Here is a 16009-nt window from a genome sequence, read left to right as displayed (position 1 = left end):
CAGGAGCCAGGAACTCAATCCATATCTCCCACACAGGTGACAGAGGCCTAAGTATTTGAGCCATCTTCTGATGCCTTCCTTGGAGTATTAGGGGGAAACTGGATCTGAAATGGAGAAAGCCATGACTCCAACTGGTGCTCCAATGGAAATGCTGGCATTGCACGTGGTGGTTTAACTTGCTGCACTCCAACATCAGGCCTCTTATTTTTTTTTTTAATCAATTGTGAGTAGACTAAGTTAAAAATGTATATTTTAGGAGCAGGCATTTAATCTATTGGTTAAGACACTTGTATCCATATTGGGGTGTCTGGGTTCGATTCCTGGCATTTGCTACTGACACCATCAATGCAGACCTTGGGAGACAGCAGTGATGGCTCAAGTAATTGGGTTCCTGACACCAGTGTGGGAGACCTGCATTGAGTTCTTGGCTCTGGGTCATTGTGGGCATTTGAGGAGTGAAGAAGTAAATGAGAGCTCGCTAGCTCTTTTTCACTGCCTGTCAAATGAAAAATAAAAAATATTTTGTTAGGCTTTTATCAGTGTATTTTAAACACTGAAGCAAACAATTACTGTTCTTGAAGTTAGATGAACTTCCTTGGATCTGTAAGTTTAAAGTTCCTATCAATTTTGCAAACATATCAACCATGATTTCTTCAAATACTTTACTAATTCTACTTAAATTAGTCTGCTTGAAATAGTCATGCAGCTTATTAATGCTTTGCTCATTTTTTTCTTTGTTTCATTTTGGATTGTTTTCATGTCTTTGTTTTTTGTTGTCTAATATCATAATTCCATTAATGTAGTTTTATATCAGACTTTGTATATTTCATTTCTAGAAGTTATATTTGGATTTCTCCCCCCATGGGAACATCCAAAAAATGTAACATCATCATTGGACATCATCTGGGACCAAAACATTTTTCATCACTCATTGTATTTGGATTTTTATATGTTCCATGTTTCTTCTTTTTAAAAAGATTATTTATTTAAAGGGCAGAGTGACAGGGAGAAACAGCTCCCATCAAGTGGTTCACTCTCCAAATGGCTTCAAAAACCAGGCCTGGGCCAGACGGGAGCCAGGAGCCTAGAACTCCATCCAGGTATCCCACTTGGGTTGTGGGGGCCCAAACAATCAGCCTATCTTCCCATGCTTTCCCAGGTACACATTAGCAGGTAACTGTATCAAAAGCAGAGCTGCCAGAACTTGCACCAGTATTTGGAAAGGGGCTGCTCATGTGGCAAGTGATCACATAACCCAACAACTACACTACAACACTCCACACCGCACTACTACATCATGCTACAACACCAAACCTTTCATCTTTCTTAATCATGTTAAAACATTCTGCTGTCTTGAATACATCAAGTTCAGTTGTGAGTATAATAGCTTGATCATGATATCCTTGTCTATAAATTCTGTGTTCTGTGTCATCTCTTCAGCTCACTCCATAGATTTGTCAGACTGCTGGCCTACTGTGTAGATTTCTTGTTTGCTAACTTCCACAATCATGTAAGCCAATTCCTATAAATAAATCTCTTTATATGTTTATACGAGTTTACTTTAAAAAGTTCACAGAAAATGGAATTGAAAGATATTTTGGTGGGAAAAAGAATGAAAATCTATGCATATTAGGTTATTGAAAATGTTCATGAAAATGCCTACTATGAAAAAACTATGGATTTCAAAATTTTTGTACCAAAAATATATATAATTTAATTCTATTTTTTCCCACAACCTTCATGAAGTACACTCATAAACATATGTACTTTAACATATACAAATATAGTTGTCTCTGTATATCTGTCTGCTTCTGTATCCATGGATTTGATAAAACACAGATGAAACATATTTACAAAAAACAACTGTGTCTAAACTGAACATGTACAAATTGTTTTTCTTATCACTATTCTCTAATACAGTATAACAACTATGTATGCAGCATTTATATTGACTTTGGTGTAAGTAATCTGGAGATGACTTACAGTACATGGGAAGATATACAAAGGTTATGTGAAAGTTCTGTGCCTTTAAGGGATGCCATGTGGTGTTTTGATACAGACAGACATTAATTGTATCCAGTCAGTGTAATTATGGTGAAAGACATCCAAAATCCTATCTTCTAAGATTTTGTAAATAGAAAAATATACAATTTTTTAACATTACCTATAATCACCCTACTGTGCAAGACAACTCCGGAACTTCGTACTCCAGTACAGCAATGACTTAGTAATCTTTCCCTATCCCTATCTCTGCCTTCCATCCCCAGCCACTTGTAACCACCATTATACTTCTAGCTTCTGTGAGATCATCTTTTGTTTAGATGCCATATATGAGTGAGATCATGCAATATTTGTCTTTCTCTACTTGGCTTATTTTACTTAATATTTTATGCTTCACTTCTGTTCATGCTGTGGATAACAAAACTGAATCTTTTTTATGACTGAGTAGTATTCCATTACATATATGCTTCATTTATTCATTTTTCATCAGTAGTTGGACTCACATTTTTTTCCATTTCTTTGGTATTGTCAGTACTGCTGCAGTAAACATGGGAGAGCAAATGTCTCTTTGATAGACTAATTTCATTTTCCTTGGATATATACCTAATGGTATGCCATATTATATAAAGGACTTGATCACCTGGATGGTATTCACCAGCAGTCCTGGGAACAATTCCCCATGGCTACTGTGGGATGCATGTGTGTGTATATTGTATGTATATATTTGTGTATACATGCATGTACATATGCCTATGTGTGCACGTGTTTATACATGCATATACATGTACACACATGTGTGTATGTGTGTGTACACTCTTATTGATTCCATTTCTCTGGTCTGAATCCTGATACAGGCACCACATCATCACCAAACTCAGTTCAACCATCTGACAGTTTAATCCTTTTGTGATTGTGGCTTAATGGGGGTGTTTTCCAGTCCACTCTGTCACCTTTTAGAAGCTTTATAGTTTTTCTATACTCTCCAGTATATGACCACCTTGATAGCTAGATACCCTCATGGCAAAAAAAGTCCCAGATTTGCTTAACTTTCTGGGTATTTACTTTCTTATTATCTATAACAAGGCTTTTCCTTATTTTTGCAATAGTTTAGCCAAGGATTTTATTTTAGCAAACGTTTTACTCAGAATTTTAGTTTAATACTAAAGACATTCTCCAAATATTTAGTCTTTCATGTAGCCTAAAATGGAAATATTAACATTTATCCTTATAAACATTTTATTTGAGATTTTCAATAACATTTAGAGTATTCCAGGAGTCATCAAGCTGGGTACACAAGAAAACTTTAAGTACTAGTATATTCTTTAGAGAATTGGTTTCTCAATCTTTAGATACATATATGTACTCTTTCCTAAAGTTGCTATGCCCAAGAATGTGGTCTGTTTTTTTTTTTTTTTTTCATTTTTCTCAGCTCTCCTCATAGTTAACTTTGTGTTACTTTACAAAAGTAAATACACAAATTAAAAGATATTTCTTTTTCATCCTGAATGTTACTTGTTAGTAGCTGAATGGTACAGAAACCTTATGGGACACAATATTATTTGGTATCTAGATAGTTGTAATTGTTGTCTTCACTGAATGATACCTGTTATGTAATAATATACTCTTCTTTCTTCATTGTAGTATTTTATTATGAATCCCATGTTATATTAATGTAACTACCCCTGTTTTAAAGAGAAGTACACATGTGCATATAGATGAGGTGTATATGTGAAGTGGATAAGAAAAATCTAAGAAATTGTTCAAACAAACCCTTCTGGAGCTCCATGAGAACAAATGAAAGCATCAGGCTGTGAAAAATTCTAAAGCAGACATTACCTTGGTTCATCCAGGGAACAGATTGCTCAAAATGCTTCAAATTTCTCTATTCTTAGAAGTCAAAACTGAAATTATTGTCACAGGAATGTGTGTGAACATTTTCATTTTCAAATCAGAGGAAGACTTTTTCTAACAATGTAAGTATAAGTTCAGTTTGGCACATTAGTTTGATAGAACTGGCTTCAACCTTAAAATTGAAAGGCAGACCGTCTTCATAAATTGAATGGCTTAACTGTGCAGCTTTAAGGTTATGTTGCAAAATATACCAGAAATTATGTCTCTTAGATTTCTAATTCAAAAAGTTACATCCAATCTAATTTAAAATGCGTGAGGATAAGATGTAAAAGTTGAAAAGTAAGTAGGGCTTACTGAAACAAGTTTTAAGACCATTAATACATACTGTTTTTCTTTGATACTTTTATCATTTTTAAATTGCTTTTAAAACTACGATAGTACTTTATTTTAGTAAATGATTTTGACATTAATAGTTCTTAGTTTGTAATACCTTTCAAACCCATTTCACTTAGTTATAAATTATGAAAGGAATATCCTGAGGGACAATAAAGTTACCAAATACAGTAGAGCTTTGTTGAAAATTGATTTTGATGTGCATTAATTTTTTAAAGATATATTTATTTTAGAAAACATAAAAGAAAGAATGAAATCCTGTCTTTTGCAACAAAGTGGATGCAATTTGAAACAAATATACTTGGTGAAGTAAGCCAGTCCACAAAAGACAAAAATCATCTGTTTTCCCTGATTCGTGGTAACTAATAGAGTAGAAAAAAATGTAATGTATATGAGCAAAATTGACATTTTGAGATTTATTATTTTCAGCTCTTGTCTCTACTGTTAAGGAACAGTAGTTTTTCTACTTACTACTTGTTAACTTCTCTACTTAGTGGAGGGTTAAGCTGATGATTATAAAATAAACCAAAAGTATGTCATTGTAAAATTTAAAGAATAAGAAAGGAGGAGGGAAGGTAGGGTGAGAAGTATCACTATGCTCCTAAATCTGTATATATGAAATTTGTTCACCTTATATAAATGAAAATTTATAAAAAAAAAAAAAAGGCAGAGTTTCTGGGGCGTCTGTCTGTTGATTCACTGCCCAAATGACTGCAACAGATGCGCTGATCCAAAGCCAGGAAGTAGGAGCTCCTTCTAAGTCTCCCACCCAAGTGCAGGGGTCCAGGGACTTTGGTCATCTTCCACTACTTTCCCAGGCAAAATAGTAGGGAGCTGGATTGGAAGTGGATTAGCTGGGACTCAAACCAGTGCCCAATGCTTGAATGGCTCCACCATAATGCTGTCCTCTTAATGATTAATGATTTAGTTTAATGATATTCAAAAGGTGCTCATCTTAGCATTATCTCTAGTCACCAGAAAATGGACAAAATATCCAGATAAACCACAGCATATTCATACAACAGAATACTATACAGCAACAAAAATGAATGAGCTAATGCTACAAACTACTTGTTAATGAATCTCTCAGAACAGTGTTAAGTAAAAAGTAAACACACACATACACACATGTACATACGCATGCTGCGTGGTTCCATTTATATAAAGTTCAAAAACAGGCAAAACTAGTGTATTTACTTTTGTACTCAAGACAATGGTTACCTTTTGGGGTTAATGACGGCAAAACAGAAGCTTCTTGAAGTGCTATTGATATTCTGCATTTTGATAAAGACAGTGGTTACAAGCGGATGTTCACCATGTAAAAATCTATCAAGCTGCATGTACTATTGGTGCACTTTTTGAACATATGGTTTTCTTCAGTAAGAGTTTATGAAGAACTAAAAAATTTTCAAAGGGGGCTGGCATTGTGGCACAGTGGGTTAAGCCACTGCCTGTGATGCCTGCATTGCATATGAGTGCCATTTCCAAGTCCTGGCTGCTCCACTCCCAATCCTTGCTAATGCATTTGGGAAAGCAGTGGATAACTCAAGTCCTTGAGCCCCTGCACCCGTGTGGTAGACCCAGAAGAAGCTACAGGATCCTGGCTTTGAACTGGTCCTGCTCTGGCCGTTGCTGCCATTTGGGGAATGAATCAGTAGATTGAGGATCGATCTCTCTCTCTGCCTTTCAAATAAATAATCTTTAAAAATTCAAAAAAACTTTAAAAAGATCTAGTGTTTCTTGTTACTAAGAAAGCATGACAATATTTTGTTAAATATTTTATTTTACATATCTTTTATTGTTGCTGTTATTAGTGATGGTATTCAGCTTAATATTTTATTACAGAATATCATTTAGTCTTAGCCTGTGCAGCCAATGCAGCTTCTTCACGCCACTTAGCTTTCTTTGCCAGGTTCCAGCTTGTTAAAGATTCATGTCGTTCTGCAGCCTGCAAAACAAACAAACACAAAACCCAGTAGAATACTGTGAATCTCTGGAAGAACTTGTATTTCACAGACATACATATGGGAGACTTCATTATAAAAAAGAAAAAAAAACTTACAATAGCATCATAAGGCCAGGTGTTTACCATAGTCATTAAGGTGCTGCTTGGGACACCTGCATCCCATATCAGAGAGCCTGGGTTCAAGTCCAGCTCTTCTCCCAAGTCCAGCTTCCTATTAATATGCATCCTGAGAGGCAGCAGATAATGGCTCAAGTCCTTGGGTCCCTGCCACCCTTGTTGGAGACCCAGATTCAGTTCTTGGCTCCTGGCTTTGTCCTGACCCAACCTACACTCTCCCCAAGTATTGGGAGAGTGAACCAGTGAATGGTAAACCTTTAACTGTCTATCTTCCTGTATCTATATCCCTTCCTGCTTTTCATGTAAATAAGATATATAATTTTTTTAAAAAATCTATCATAAATGCTATCCAAGAAAAACCATTCTTTGGCATGGGAAAAAGTTGCACAAGTTGCTAGTCTTCCAGTGGATAGGACAGCTGATGTCAGAAATCTGCCCTCATCCTCTCTTGGTGCACACAGATATGGCTGTTGGATTAAATATAACAAACATATTTTTCAGTAAAAAAATCCCAAAATTAAGAAAGGGAAGTTTTCATGTGTCAGAAATGGAAGTACTACAGTTTTAATAATTATTATTGTTTTAATACATTTAGAGCTAGTTATCCTTTAGTACTGTATATTTTTAGCATTTACTTGTATATCTTGTTTATTTTTATATGAATTTTGTAATTAGTTTGTCTACTTCCAAAACAAATCTATTGCTTTTTTAAAAAAGATTTATTTATTTATTCAAAAGAGTTACACAGAGAAAGGAGAGGCAAAGGAAAAGAGAGAGAGAAAGAGAGGTCTTCCATCCAATGGTTCACTCCCCAAATGGCCGCAATGGCCGGAGCTGCGCCAATCCGAAGCCAGGAGCCAGGAGCTTCTTCTGGCCTCCCGCGTGGGCCATCTTTGCCAGGCCATAGCAGAGGGCTGGATTGGAAGTGGAGCAGCCGGGACTTGAAATGGCACCCATATGGGATGCCGGCACTGCAGGCAGAGGCTTTACCCACTACACCACAGCGCCGGCCCCTCTATTGCTATTTTTAATGCAATCAGAGATGTCAGATCTTTCTTTTCAAGATCATGAAATTTCTTGAGTCTAGTCTTTTTTTTTTTTTTTTTTTTTTGTGGCCACTGGTAGTCTTTCAAAGTTGTCATCAGATAGATATTAAAGTTTATTATTAAGTACGTTATATTTTTTGTTATTTTAATTAGGGTTTTTAAACTTTTCTTGATCATTGAATAAGGAGAGTGACATTTTTAAATCTCATCACTATGTTGCTTAAAATATTTGGAAGGTTGAGTTACAGAGAGGGAGGGAGGGAGGGAGAGAGGGAGAGGGAGAGAGAGAGAGAGAGATTTTCCATTCACTGGTTTCACTCCCCAGATGGCCAAAATGGAGCTTGGAGCTTGGAACTCCATCTATGTCTCCCACATTTAGCAGCAGGGTTCCCAAGTACTAGTGCCATGGTATTAAATAAAATCGGAACTATTTTCATTACCTATAGAGCCTGATATTATCTAGACCCTCCCAGTTTCATACTTTGGTCATTGTGCTCCAGCCACATGAGCCCACTTTTAGTTTTTGACATAGCAAAACCTTTCTCATCTCTAGGCTTCTATATGCTGTTCCTTTCTTCTCCTGTCTAGCCATGGCTAACTTACTGTCATCCTCTGTTGGGGGCCTTTCTGGTCACCCTAGCTTAAATACTTCTGCCAGATTATTTTATCACTCTGAGCAATTCTTTCAATGCACTGGTAGTTCCTGATTATCTTTTTTCATGTATATGTTTACTGGATCACTCTCCATTTTTACCACTAGAAGATACTTATGTTATTTTCCCTACTGTATCCTACAACAAGCATGGCAGGCATATGGCACGTGGTTAAAAATATTTATTGTACTGATGATTGAAAAAGCAATGTATCTGCTATCACACTTTTGGGGAAGAAACAGTATAATAACTATAGTAACTATAAACAGGGCTTAACTATTAATTGCCATTTTAACCAGTTATTTGCGTTAGCTTTACAAAGAGAAAAATCCTGGCTATTGACTCATAATACAATTATGAGGGAACTTTTCTGCAAGTTGAGTTGTATGTACAAAAAGTGACATAAGTAGATCTCTAATATATGAATTTTCTGATAAAATGGATATATCAAGAGTAATTAGTATTCTTACTCCATTTGGAGAATTTGTGATTCCCAAAATAGAAAACGTTAAAGTGTTTTTATACTCTTAAATAAGCCATTAGAATGCTATCCCAAACAAGCAAATGATTTAATTAATATTCATCTTTGGTGTACAACAGGTTAAGTCGCTGCTTGGATGTCTGTATCCCCTCAAAGAGTGCCAGTTCAAGTTCTGGCTTCTCAGCTTCCAGTTGAGCCGTTGCACGTGAAAGGCAGCAATGATCGTCTATATGCTTGGGTTCCTGCTACCCACATGGGAGACCCAGGTTGGGTTTGGGGATTCTGGCTTGATCCAGTTCCAGCTGTTGCAGGCATTTGCAGAATAAACCAGTAGATGAAAGACCTCTCTTCTCTCTTTCTCTCCCTCCCTCCCTTTCTCTATCACCCAATTTTTCAAATAAATCTTTAAAAACATATTTTGTCTTTTTTGTTATAGAAGAGGCAATATATTAACCATTTAACTATTCCTATACACTAGAGAATTGTCAATTTGGTAGACATATATTTGTCTAGGGTAGATTGAAAATGAGATGAGTGAATTTATTTACATGTTTGAGTGTTCAACCCAGTAACCATTTTTAAAATTTTCCTTTTCATTAGAATAATTTCAAAGCAAAGTCTCTTTTCTAATTTAATAGAATAAATGCACATCAATATAACATTAGTAAGTATATATATTGGTCCTAGTCCCTGCATGAAGTGAGTGGGCTCATATGTACTTGAGAATTTGAGGTGTAAACAAGAATAGGATCATAGAATTAAGCAGAATGATAATTAGCTAAATATGTCCATACAGTGAGGATGGATAGCTGTGTAAACTATTGTTGAGTGATGTGGCTGCACTATTGAAATGCAGTGTTCATAGCTAAGGAAGTTATAATCTGGCTATAATGGTTCAGTTACCACAGAAGAGGAAACTTAGTAAACTAGAGTGTATCTAGATGAGAGCTCAAAGATAGAAGGAAATTTTTAGGGACAAAAAGATGTGAAGATTGAAATAGACATGATCCACAGGAGTGTGTTACAGAGGTCTCCCAGTATTTGTGGGGCTGTTCTTTAGGGTAAAAAGTGACCAGTTGGTGGAAGGATTTGGAAAAACAACTCAAAATTAATTAGAAAGCTTTTAACTCTAAATTTATCCCTAGAGTTATCAATAGAAACCATACATTAGGATAGCAAGGTAAAGGCTCATATACAGGATACCACAAACTAGATGGTCTTGGTGTTCATTTCCGACTTTTATAACATTCATAATTCTATTCAATAACTAGTTGAGTTCATGAATTAAGAAATGTTCTGGCCGGCGCTGCGGCTCAATAGGCTAATCCTCTGCCTGCGGCACCGGCACACCGGGTTCTAGTCCCGGTCGGGGCGCCGGATTCTGTCCTAGTCGCTCCTCTTCCTGTCCAGCTTTCTGCTGTGGCCCGGGAGTGCAGTGGAGGATGGCCCAAGTGCTTGGGCCCTGCACCTGCATGGGAGACCAGGAGAAGTACCTGACTCCTGGCTTCGGATCAGTGTGGTGCGCAGGTCGCAGTGCACTGGCCACAGCGGCCACTGGGGGGTGAACCAACAGACAAGGAAGACCTTTCTCTCTGTCTCTCTCACTGTCCGCTCTGCCTGTCAAAAAAAAAAAAAAAAAAAAAAAAAAAAAAAAAAATATTCTAATCTGGATAATTTTCATACAACAACTTTCTCCACGTGCAGATTTTAACCAGGTTGTAAATTGCCCTGCTTTTAGTTCTATATATCTTATAATAGAAATAAGCTTTTGTCCCTCCCGACCACATAATTTATAATTAATCTCTCATGACCTGTTAATTTGTTAATTTAAAATTTCATGAACAAATTTGTTTCCAATATGATAGATTTATGTATGTGGACCCAGGTCTCAATGGCAACATTATTCTTACATTAAAGAAACATTCCCCAGCATTGGTGTTGTGGCTTAGTAGATTAAGCCACCTGCGACACCAGCACCCAATATGGGCACCGCTGTCCCAGGTTCCCCACTTCTGATCCAGTTCTCTGCTAATGTGCCTGGGAAGGCAGAGGAGGATGGCTAGAGCCTCTGCCACCTACATGGGAGACCTGGATGGAATTCTTGGCTCCTGACCTTGACCTGGCTCAGCCAAAGCCATCGCAGCCATTTGGGAGTGAATGAGCAGATGGAAGATGTCTCTCCTCTCTCTATAACTTTTTCAAATAAATAAGTAAAATCTGGAAAGAACAGCAGAAACAAAGAAAGAAAGATAAGGAAAGGAAAGGAAAGGAGAAAAGAAGGAAAAAGAAAAGGAGAAAGAGTCTCTGAATTGAGAACAAAGTCCTTAACATTTCTTAATTCACAAGTCCATATTTAAGGAGGTACGCACCCTTTTGGCTGATGCTATCACTGCAAAGCAGGCAATAATTGTAAGTCCAATCATTATGTAACAAGCTTTCACTCGAGCTTTGTTTCTTGCAGCATCTATCATTTCTGGCCTAAAGCAAGATTTGTATTTTGTTAAACAAAGTTATATGGTTTTTTGACAGTCATGATAAAACATGATTTGTAATGCAGCTATTCCAAAAATTTTCCCAAATGCAAACTGCAATTGTAAAAGACTTCCAAATACTATTCCATTATCTTACCGGTTTCAACTTAACTGGTATTTATTCAGATATTAAACTAATATTATTAGTTTCCAATTGTTCAAAATATGACTACGAGAGATTATGGCCTGACACTCCATCAGTTTTATTTTCTAAAGATAAAACTGAGTTAAAACCCATATATATGCATGGTTTGTATTCCTTTAGTTTCTGTTAGAGTTTGTCTTCCATTTTGGATAGGTTATTCTTTAAAACTCATTTTCATCTCTTAGTTTACTGGCCTTCCAGTCTCTGCTTGCCCCCTCCCATATTATCCCTAAGAGAGAGTATTATAGATTTGTGGAAATGACTCTTGGGAAACACTGTTATTTTTTTTTCAGAAGAAGTTCTCAAAATCACAGTACTTTGTCAAAGAAAAAGACAAAAGACACTTTTTGAGGTTATTATTTTGAAATTTGATATGCTTGAGTACTGTGTACTTGTTTGTTTAATGATATATGCAAGTGGTACACAGTTTTAGCAGTACTACTTACAAAGCAGTGTTACAAAGGAATCATGCCTTTCGGGGTTTTCATGTTGAAATCATCTTTAATAATATACAGTAATATGAAGTGGCAGTTTATTAATATGCATAATTAAGGCACTTGAGTCTTGAGAATGTATTTAGTGGCATTCTTTCCCATATAATGTCAAACTTAAATAGAGTACAGTTACATAAAGATAATCCCAAAAATACAAGTTACAATTTCTCTTAAAAATGAGAGGCTTTTGTACTTCTCCACTAATTGAAAGATCACAAATAATATCTGTCCTACTTTCATTAAATTTTAGGCAGAATACACTTAGGTTTTAAATGTTAGTTGCAAACAGTTTCAGGTAGTGACTATGGAGACATTATTAGATTATATGCGTTGCTAGCTTTTTGTTCCAGATGCGACCTAAGGATCTGGTCTTTTTGTCCATGCATCTGGCTCTGATTTGTTATAATTAATTAGTTTAGCACTGAAAAACAAAAACAAAAAAAATTCAGTTATAATTGTATGGTACAAAAATTGTAGGTCACATGCTAATTATACCCCCAATAAAAGCATAGAAAGTGAAAGTTGTTTGCTTTTTAAATCTAACAGCTTAACAAGAATATCCTGCTAAATAGCAATGCCAAATAGAAAAATAATAAAGAAAATTCAAGTACTGTCATGTTTCCAACTCAAATAATTTTTATAGGCATCTTGGTCATACTTAAATGCTTCTGCTTATATTTCTTTTGACTTTTACCCTGAGGAAAAAATTATTTCTGTAAAAATGGTTATCTTCACATACACAAGTATAATAGTGCAATACTGGCTGTAATTTCTTTTGACAAATATTAATGTATTATAATGCTGGTTCCTTATATTCCTGGTTACTCTCCTATGGCACTAGAAATCAAAATCCAAATTGAGAGTGGTAGTTTATTTTTCATTTTGTTCATTCTCTTTTTCTTTCATTTAAAGTATTAGATTTTCAGACATCAACTAAACTTTGATAAGTTGAGCTCGTGATGATAAAAAGACTTCTTTTGGCCATTTTCAGCTTGGGCTAAGTCTGTAGTTTGGATTCTGTAGGTCTCATGGAAAACAGAATTTGCTTTATGTTATCAGAAAATGTTTCTGTAGTTAAATAAATGATGAAAACAGGTTTCAAGTTTCATGCCATCTCCAATTCCATGTCCATGCCTCATCAAATAACTCCAAGAAAGGAATAAAAATGCCTCAAATTCATCATTGAGTATAATTTGTAACCACATGTTTTCCCTCCATTTATTTGAGATGCTTTTGTCAACTAATAAGCGTCAGGCAATAGATGAAAAAAAAAAGCTGCATGGCCAGTTTTCATTATTCCTTCTAACAGGCATTAGACGATGTACAAGCATAACTTTGAACATTGGAATTCCTTACTCAACGTTACACTTTTAGCCTTCTTAACTATTTATTTTTTTAAAATAATGTTAGTTTAAAAAAGGGTTGATTTCTTTCTCTGTTCCCTTCCCTTTTTAGCCTTTCTTTTGTAGAAGGGCTGCAAAGGTTTTTGTACCTGGCATCAACTGAAACTGTAGAAAGACTGCTTTTTATTTTATTGCTATTATCATTTTCTTACAAGTTACATTACCCTACATGTGAAGCTGTTAGCTTGAGTTTAATCACTTAGCGGACCTCTGTCTTGGAGTGTTCAGAAGTTGGAGACCAATCAAACCTAGGCACATCCCAGCCTGAGTGAACCGGGCAGAGATCTGCATGACCACGCCAGCCTCTCCTGCCCCAGAAGAGGAAGCAAAGTGGATGCACCTTTCCAGAGACCTTCCATCTGCCCCCGGGAACCCTGATTATCGGACCCTGTCCTCCGGTGGAGTAGAGAGCCGCCAGCAGCCACCCCGCAGCCCTTGCCTTGTTCTTGGTCAAGTGCGGGGCAGCTGTTGGAGATCGCAGGGAGCCGGGATCTGGACAATGGTGGGGGTGCTCCCTGAATTTCAGGGTTCTCACGCAGTGACCTTGTAAGGAACTTGACATTTAACCTCACTGGGAGAATGTAGATAAACTCCTTAGAGTGCGGCGGACGGCGGATAGGCACCTCATCCCTAGTGTCTGGGGCCGACACTCCCTCGCGCGTAAACCCGGGCCGTGACACCCGCCACACTTACGGCACCTCCGTGGGGATCTCCTCCATGGATTTGAATCGCCCGGTCCACAGTAGGATTTTCTTGTCGAATTGCGAAGGCTTGTGCTGAGCGGGGACCCTGTGAACCTTCCCTGCTGGGAAAGCGATAGAGATGGACTGCGCTACCCACAGACCTACCGACCGCACGGTGGCTAAGGGCGCGCTCCCGCCTCCATCCTTGGCCCTCGTTCCCTCACCCCTGGCTCCAGGACGTTCCTGGCTCACCTTGACCTTGCTGCTCAGAACCGCTGGGGACTCCGCCGCTGGAGTAGTAGGCAAGCCCGTGGACAGGGAGGGCCGGTGAGAGCCGACGCGCTGCTTCTAGACGCGCTCCCGGGCCGCAGCGGACAGCGCGGCCCAGGCCGAGGCGCACGAGGCTGCCCACTGCCCTGAGCATGCTGCTCTCTTCTCCGGAGCCAGCGCAGCACCCGCCCAGAGAGAGCTCTCTTGCAGGCCAGGGGAGCCCAAATGCGCATCTGGAGCCGCCGGCCCGCCCACTGTCAGCTCCCAGTCCCCACCCCCGCCAGCGACCCCGGACCGGTCCGGCTGATTCCCCAGGGAGCAGCTTTGCCTGTGTGAAAACACTGGCTCATGTCCCCAGAGATAACTCATTTTAAACGCATTTCTTTGTGTTGAGTGTTTCCATCAGGCTTTCAGCCTTTGATTCCGCCGTGAATGCCCTGGAGAATAAATCTAAACTTCTGCGGAAACAAACAGTCCACCAAGTGCAGGGAACTTCAATTCAAATATTTACCCTTGGAAGTGCGTTCCACAAAATTCTGATTTCCCCATGGGGAGATGGTTTGACATTTGCTCCTCACCCTACTCCCACTCAGACTGTTTCTATTTCTATGCAAAACCACTTAAGTTACAACTGTTTTTCTCTACCTCTTCCTATTGTAGTAACTCCACAGACCTTGCAAACTCCCTTCAAACTGTGTTTCCTCTGTCACCTTCCACCACCCCTCTGCTAAAAGGCAAGAAGCTCCTGTTCTCTAGCCCTGAAAACAAGAACTCAGATTCAATGGTTGGAGAGTCAGGGTTTGCACAAATTCCTTCCTCTACTTGGAAGGAATTCATTTATGACAATGCTCATGGGTGTGAACCCCTCTCCTGGTCCTGGGGTTTCTTCCATACTAAGTGCTTCCCACTTAGAGTAGGATTTACAGTGACTTTTCTTCCTGAGTAGACTGTTAGACTCCTGAATGCATGAATTTCTCTGTAATTCCCAGCTGGGTTCCTTTCACAGAACAGTGTTTAAGAAGAAGGCAGATTAATAGCTCTCCATATAGAAGTACAATACAATAGTCTCCCTTTATCCATAGTTTCTCTAACTGCACTCAACTGGGGTGGAAATTATTAAATGGAAAGGTTCAGGAAAAAATAATGTTTTTAATAACTCACCATAGTGCACTGCAATAGTTATTCTATTTTATTATTAGTTATTATTGTTAATCTCTTACTGTGTCTGACTTTTAATTAAACTTTATCATAAGTATGTATGAATAGGAGGAAACACAGTATATTTGAGTATAGGGTTCAATATTGCCCATGGTTTCCGGCATCTGCTAGGGGTTTGAACTGGATCTCCTGAGGCTAAGGGGGTGACACTTGTATGCATTTACAGACGTGCTTGTGGAAAGAACATGGGTTTTTCTTTTACATCTTGGTTAACAAAAGTGTTGAACGATCACGAGCAAATACCTTTTAGGTTCATTCATCCAGTGATGATCAAAAACCTACTGTGTGTCAGCTGTTCTCAGAGCTAGGGATATATCAGCAACAATATCTGATGGGGATTAGTGGATAAACAAACATATAGCAAAGTGAAAAAAGTAGTCATGGGTGGGGTGAAATGCATTTAGAAAGGATGGCCAGGGATGCCCCTTTAAATGTGCCTGGAACATAACCTTCAGAAAGACCTGGTTTATTTCCCTTCACAGTCTTTAAATAGTTCCCAAATAGAGCATTTTCATTCATGAAATCTCTTGGGATTTCATGTGAGCTCTTTGATCAGAAAGATTTACTATTATATTCCCTAACATAGCTGAAAACTTGTCACTTAATAGATATTTCATAAGTATTTATTGAATAAATGAGTAGCTGAACGCAAGTTTTTTTTTTGTTTGTTTGTTTGTTTGTTTTTTAAGCAGAATAGGCTCCTTCTGGGCTTGTTTCAGACTTAAATACTTGATGAGAATCTATGTCCCTTTCAACT

General features: G+C 37.9%; 2 protein-coding genes and 1 non-coding gene across 10 annotated transcripts in view; 1 reads left to right on the top strand and 2 right to left on the bottom strand.

Moving 5' to 3' along the window:
• Positions 1-8922, top strand: part of KPNA5 (karyopherin subunit alpha 5) — a 95721-nt gene extending 86799 nt beyond the window's left edge. Inside the window, exons 14-15 of one of the 2 annotated variants that reach the window (XM_051855390.2) lie at positions 3894-3974; positions 8628-8922. In XM_051855390.2, coding sequence (XP_051711350.1) covers positions 3894-3970 — 77 coding nt within the window. In that variant the 3' untranslated portion in view covers positions 3971-3974; positions 8628-8922. The remainder of the gene's footprint in view (positions 1-3893; positions 3975-8627) is intronic. The other variant, XM_008263417.4, reaches the window with a different exon arrangement.
• Positions 867-933, bottom strand: LOC127493340 (small nucleolar RNA SNORD73). The gene has a single exon (XR_007923394.1). It is a non-coding gene; the product is annotated as a small nucleolar RNA SNORD73 (small nucleolar RNA).
• FAM162B (family with sequence similarity 162 member B) lies at positions 6011-14188 on the bottom strand. 7 transcript variants are annotated; one of them, XM_051855399.2, is made up of 5 exons: positions 14017-14188; positions 13775-13886; positions 10878-10986; positions 10002-10125; positions 6011-6193 (listed from the first exon to the last, which is right to left on the bottom strand). In XM_051855399.2, exons 1-5 carry the CDS (start codon positions 14186-14188, stop codon positions 6177-6179), a joined length of 534 nt encoding a protein of 177 aa, XP_051711359.1. In that variant the 3' UTR covers positions 6011-6176. The 7 variants fall into 7 exon arrangements, with proteins under 7 accessions (XP_051711359.1, XP_069929781.1, XP_051711360.1 ...); XM_070073680.1 differs by having other exon boundaries at positions 13780-13886; XM_051855400.2 differs by having other exon boundaries at positions 13775-13883.
• Positions 14189-16009: the final 1821 nt, after the last annotated feature.

The sequence above is a fragment of the Oryctolagus cuniculus genome, chromosome 5 (genome assembly GCF_964237555.1).
Source record: "Oryctolagus cuniculus chromosome 5, mOryCun1.1, whole genome shotgun sequence".
Taxonomy (NCBI): Eukaryota; Metazoa; Chordata; class Mammalia; order Lagomorpha; family Leporidae; genus Oryctolagus; species Oryctolagus cuniculus.
The sequence above is the reverse complement of the archived record's forward strand: the minus strand, read 5'-3'. Positions and strand labels throughout refer to the sequence as shown.

Coding starts and splice junctions, on each gene's coding strand:
- FAM162B (XM_070073680.1), bottom strand. CDS start 14,188: ATGCTCAGGGCAGTGGGCAGCCTCGTGCGCCTCGGCCTGGGCCGCGCT. Junction 13,887..14,016: donor TTCTGAGCAGCAAGGTCAAG/GTGAGCCAGGAA, acceptor TCGCTTTCCCAG/CAGGGAAGGTTCACAGGGTC. Junction 10,126..10,877: donor TGATAGCATCAGCCAAAAGG/GTGCGTACCTCC, acceptor TTTTTTTGACAG/GCAGAGCGGACAGTGAGAGA.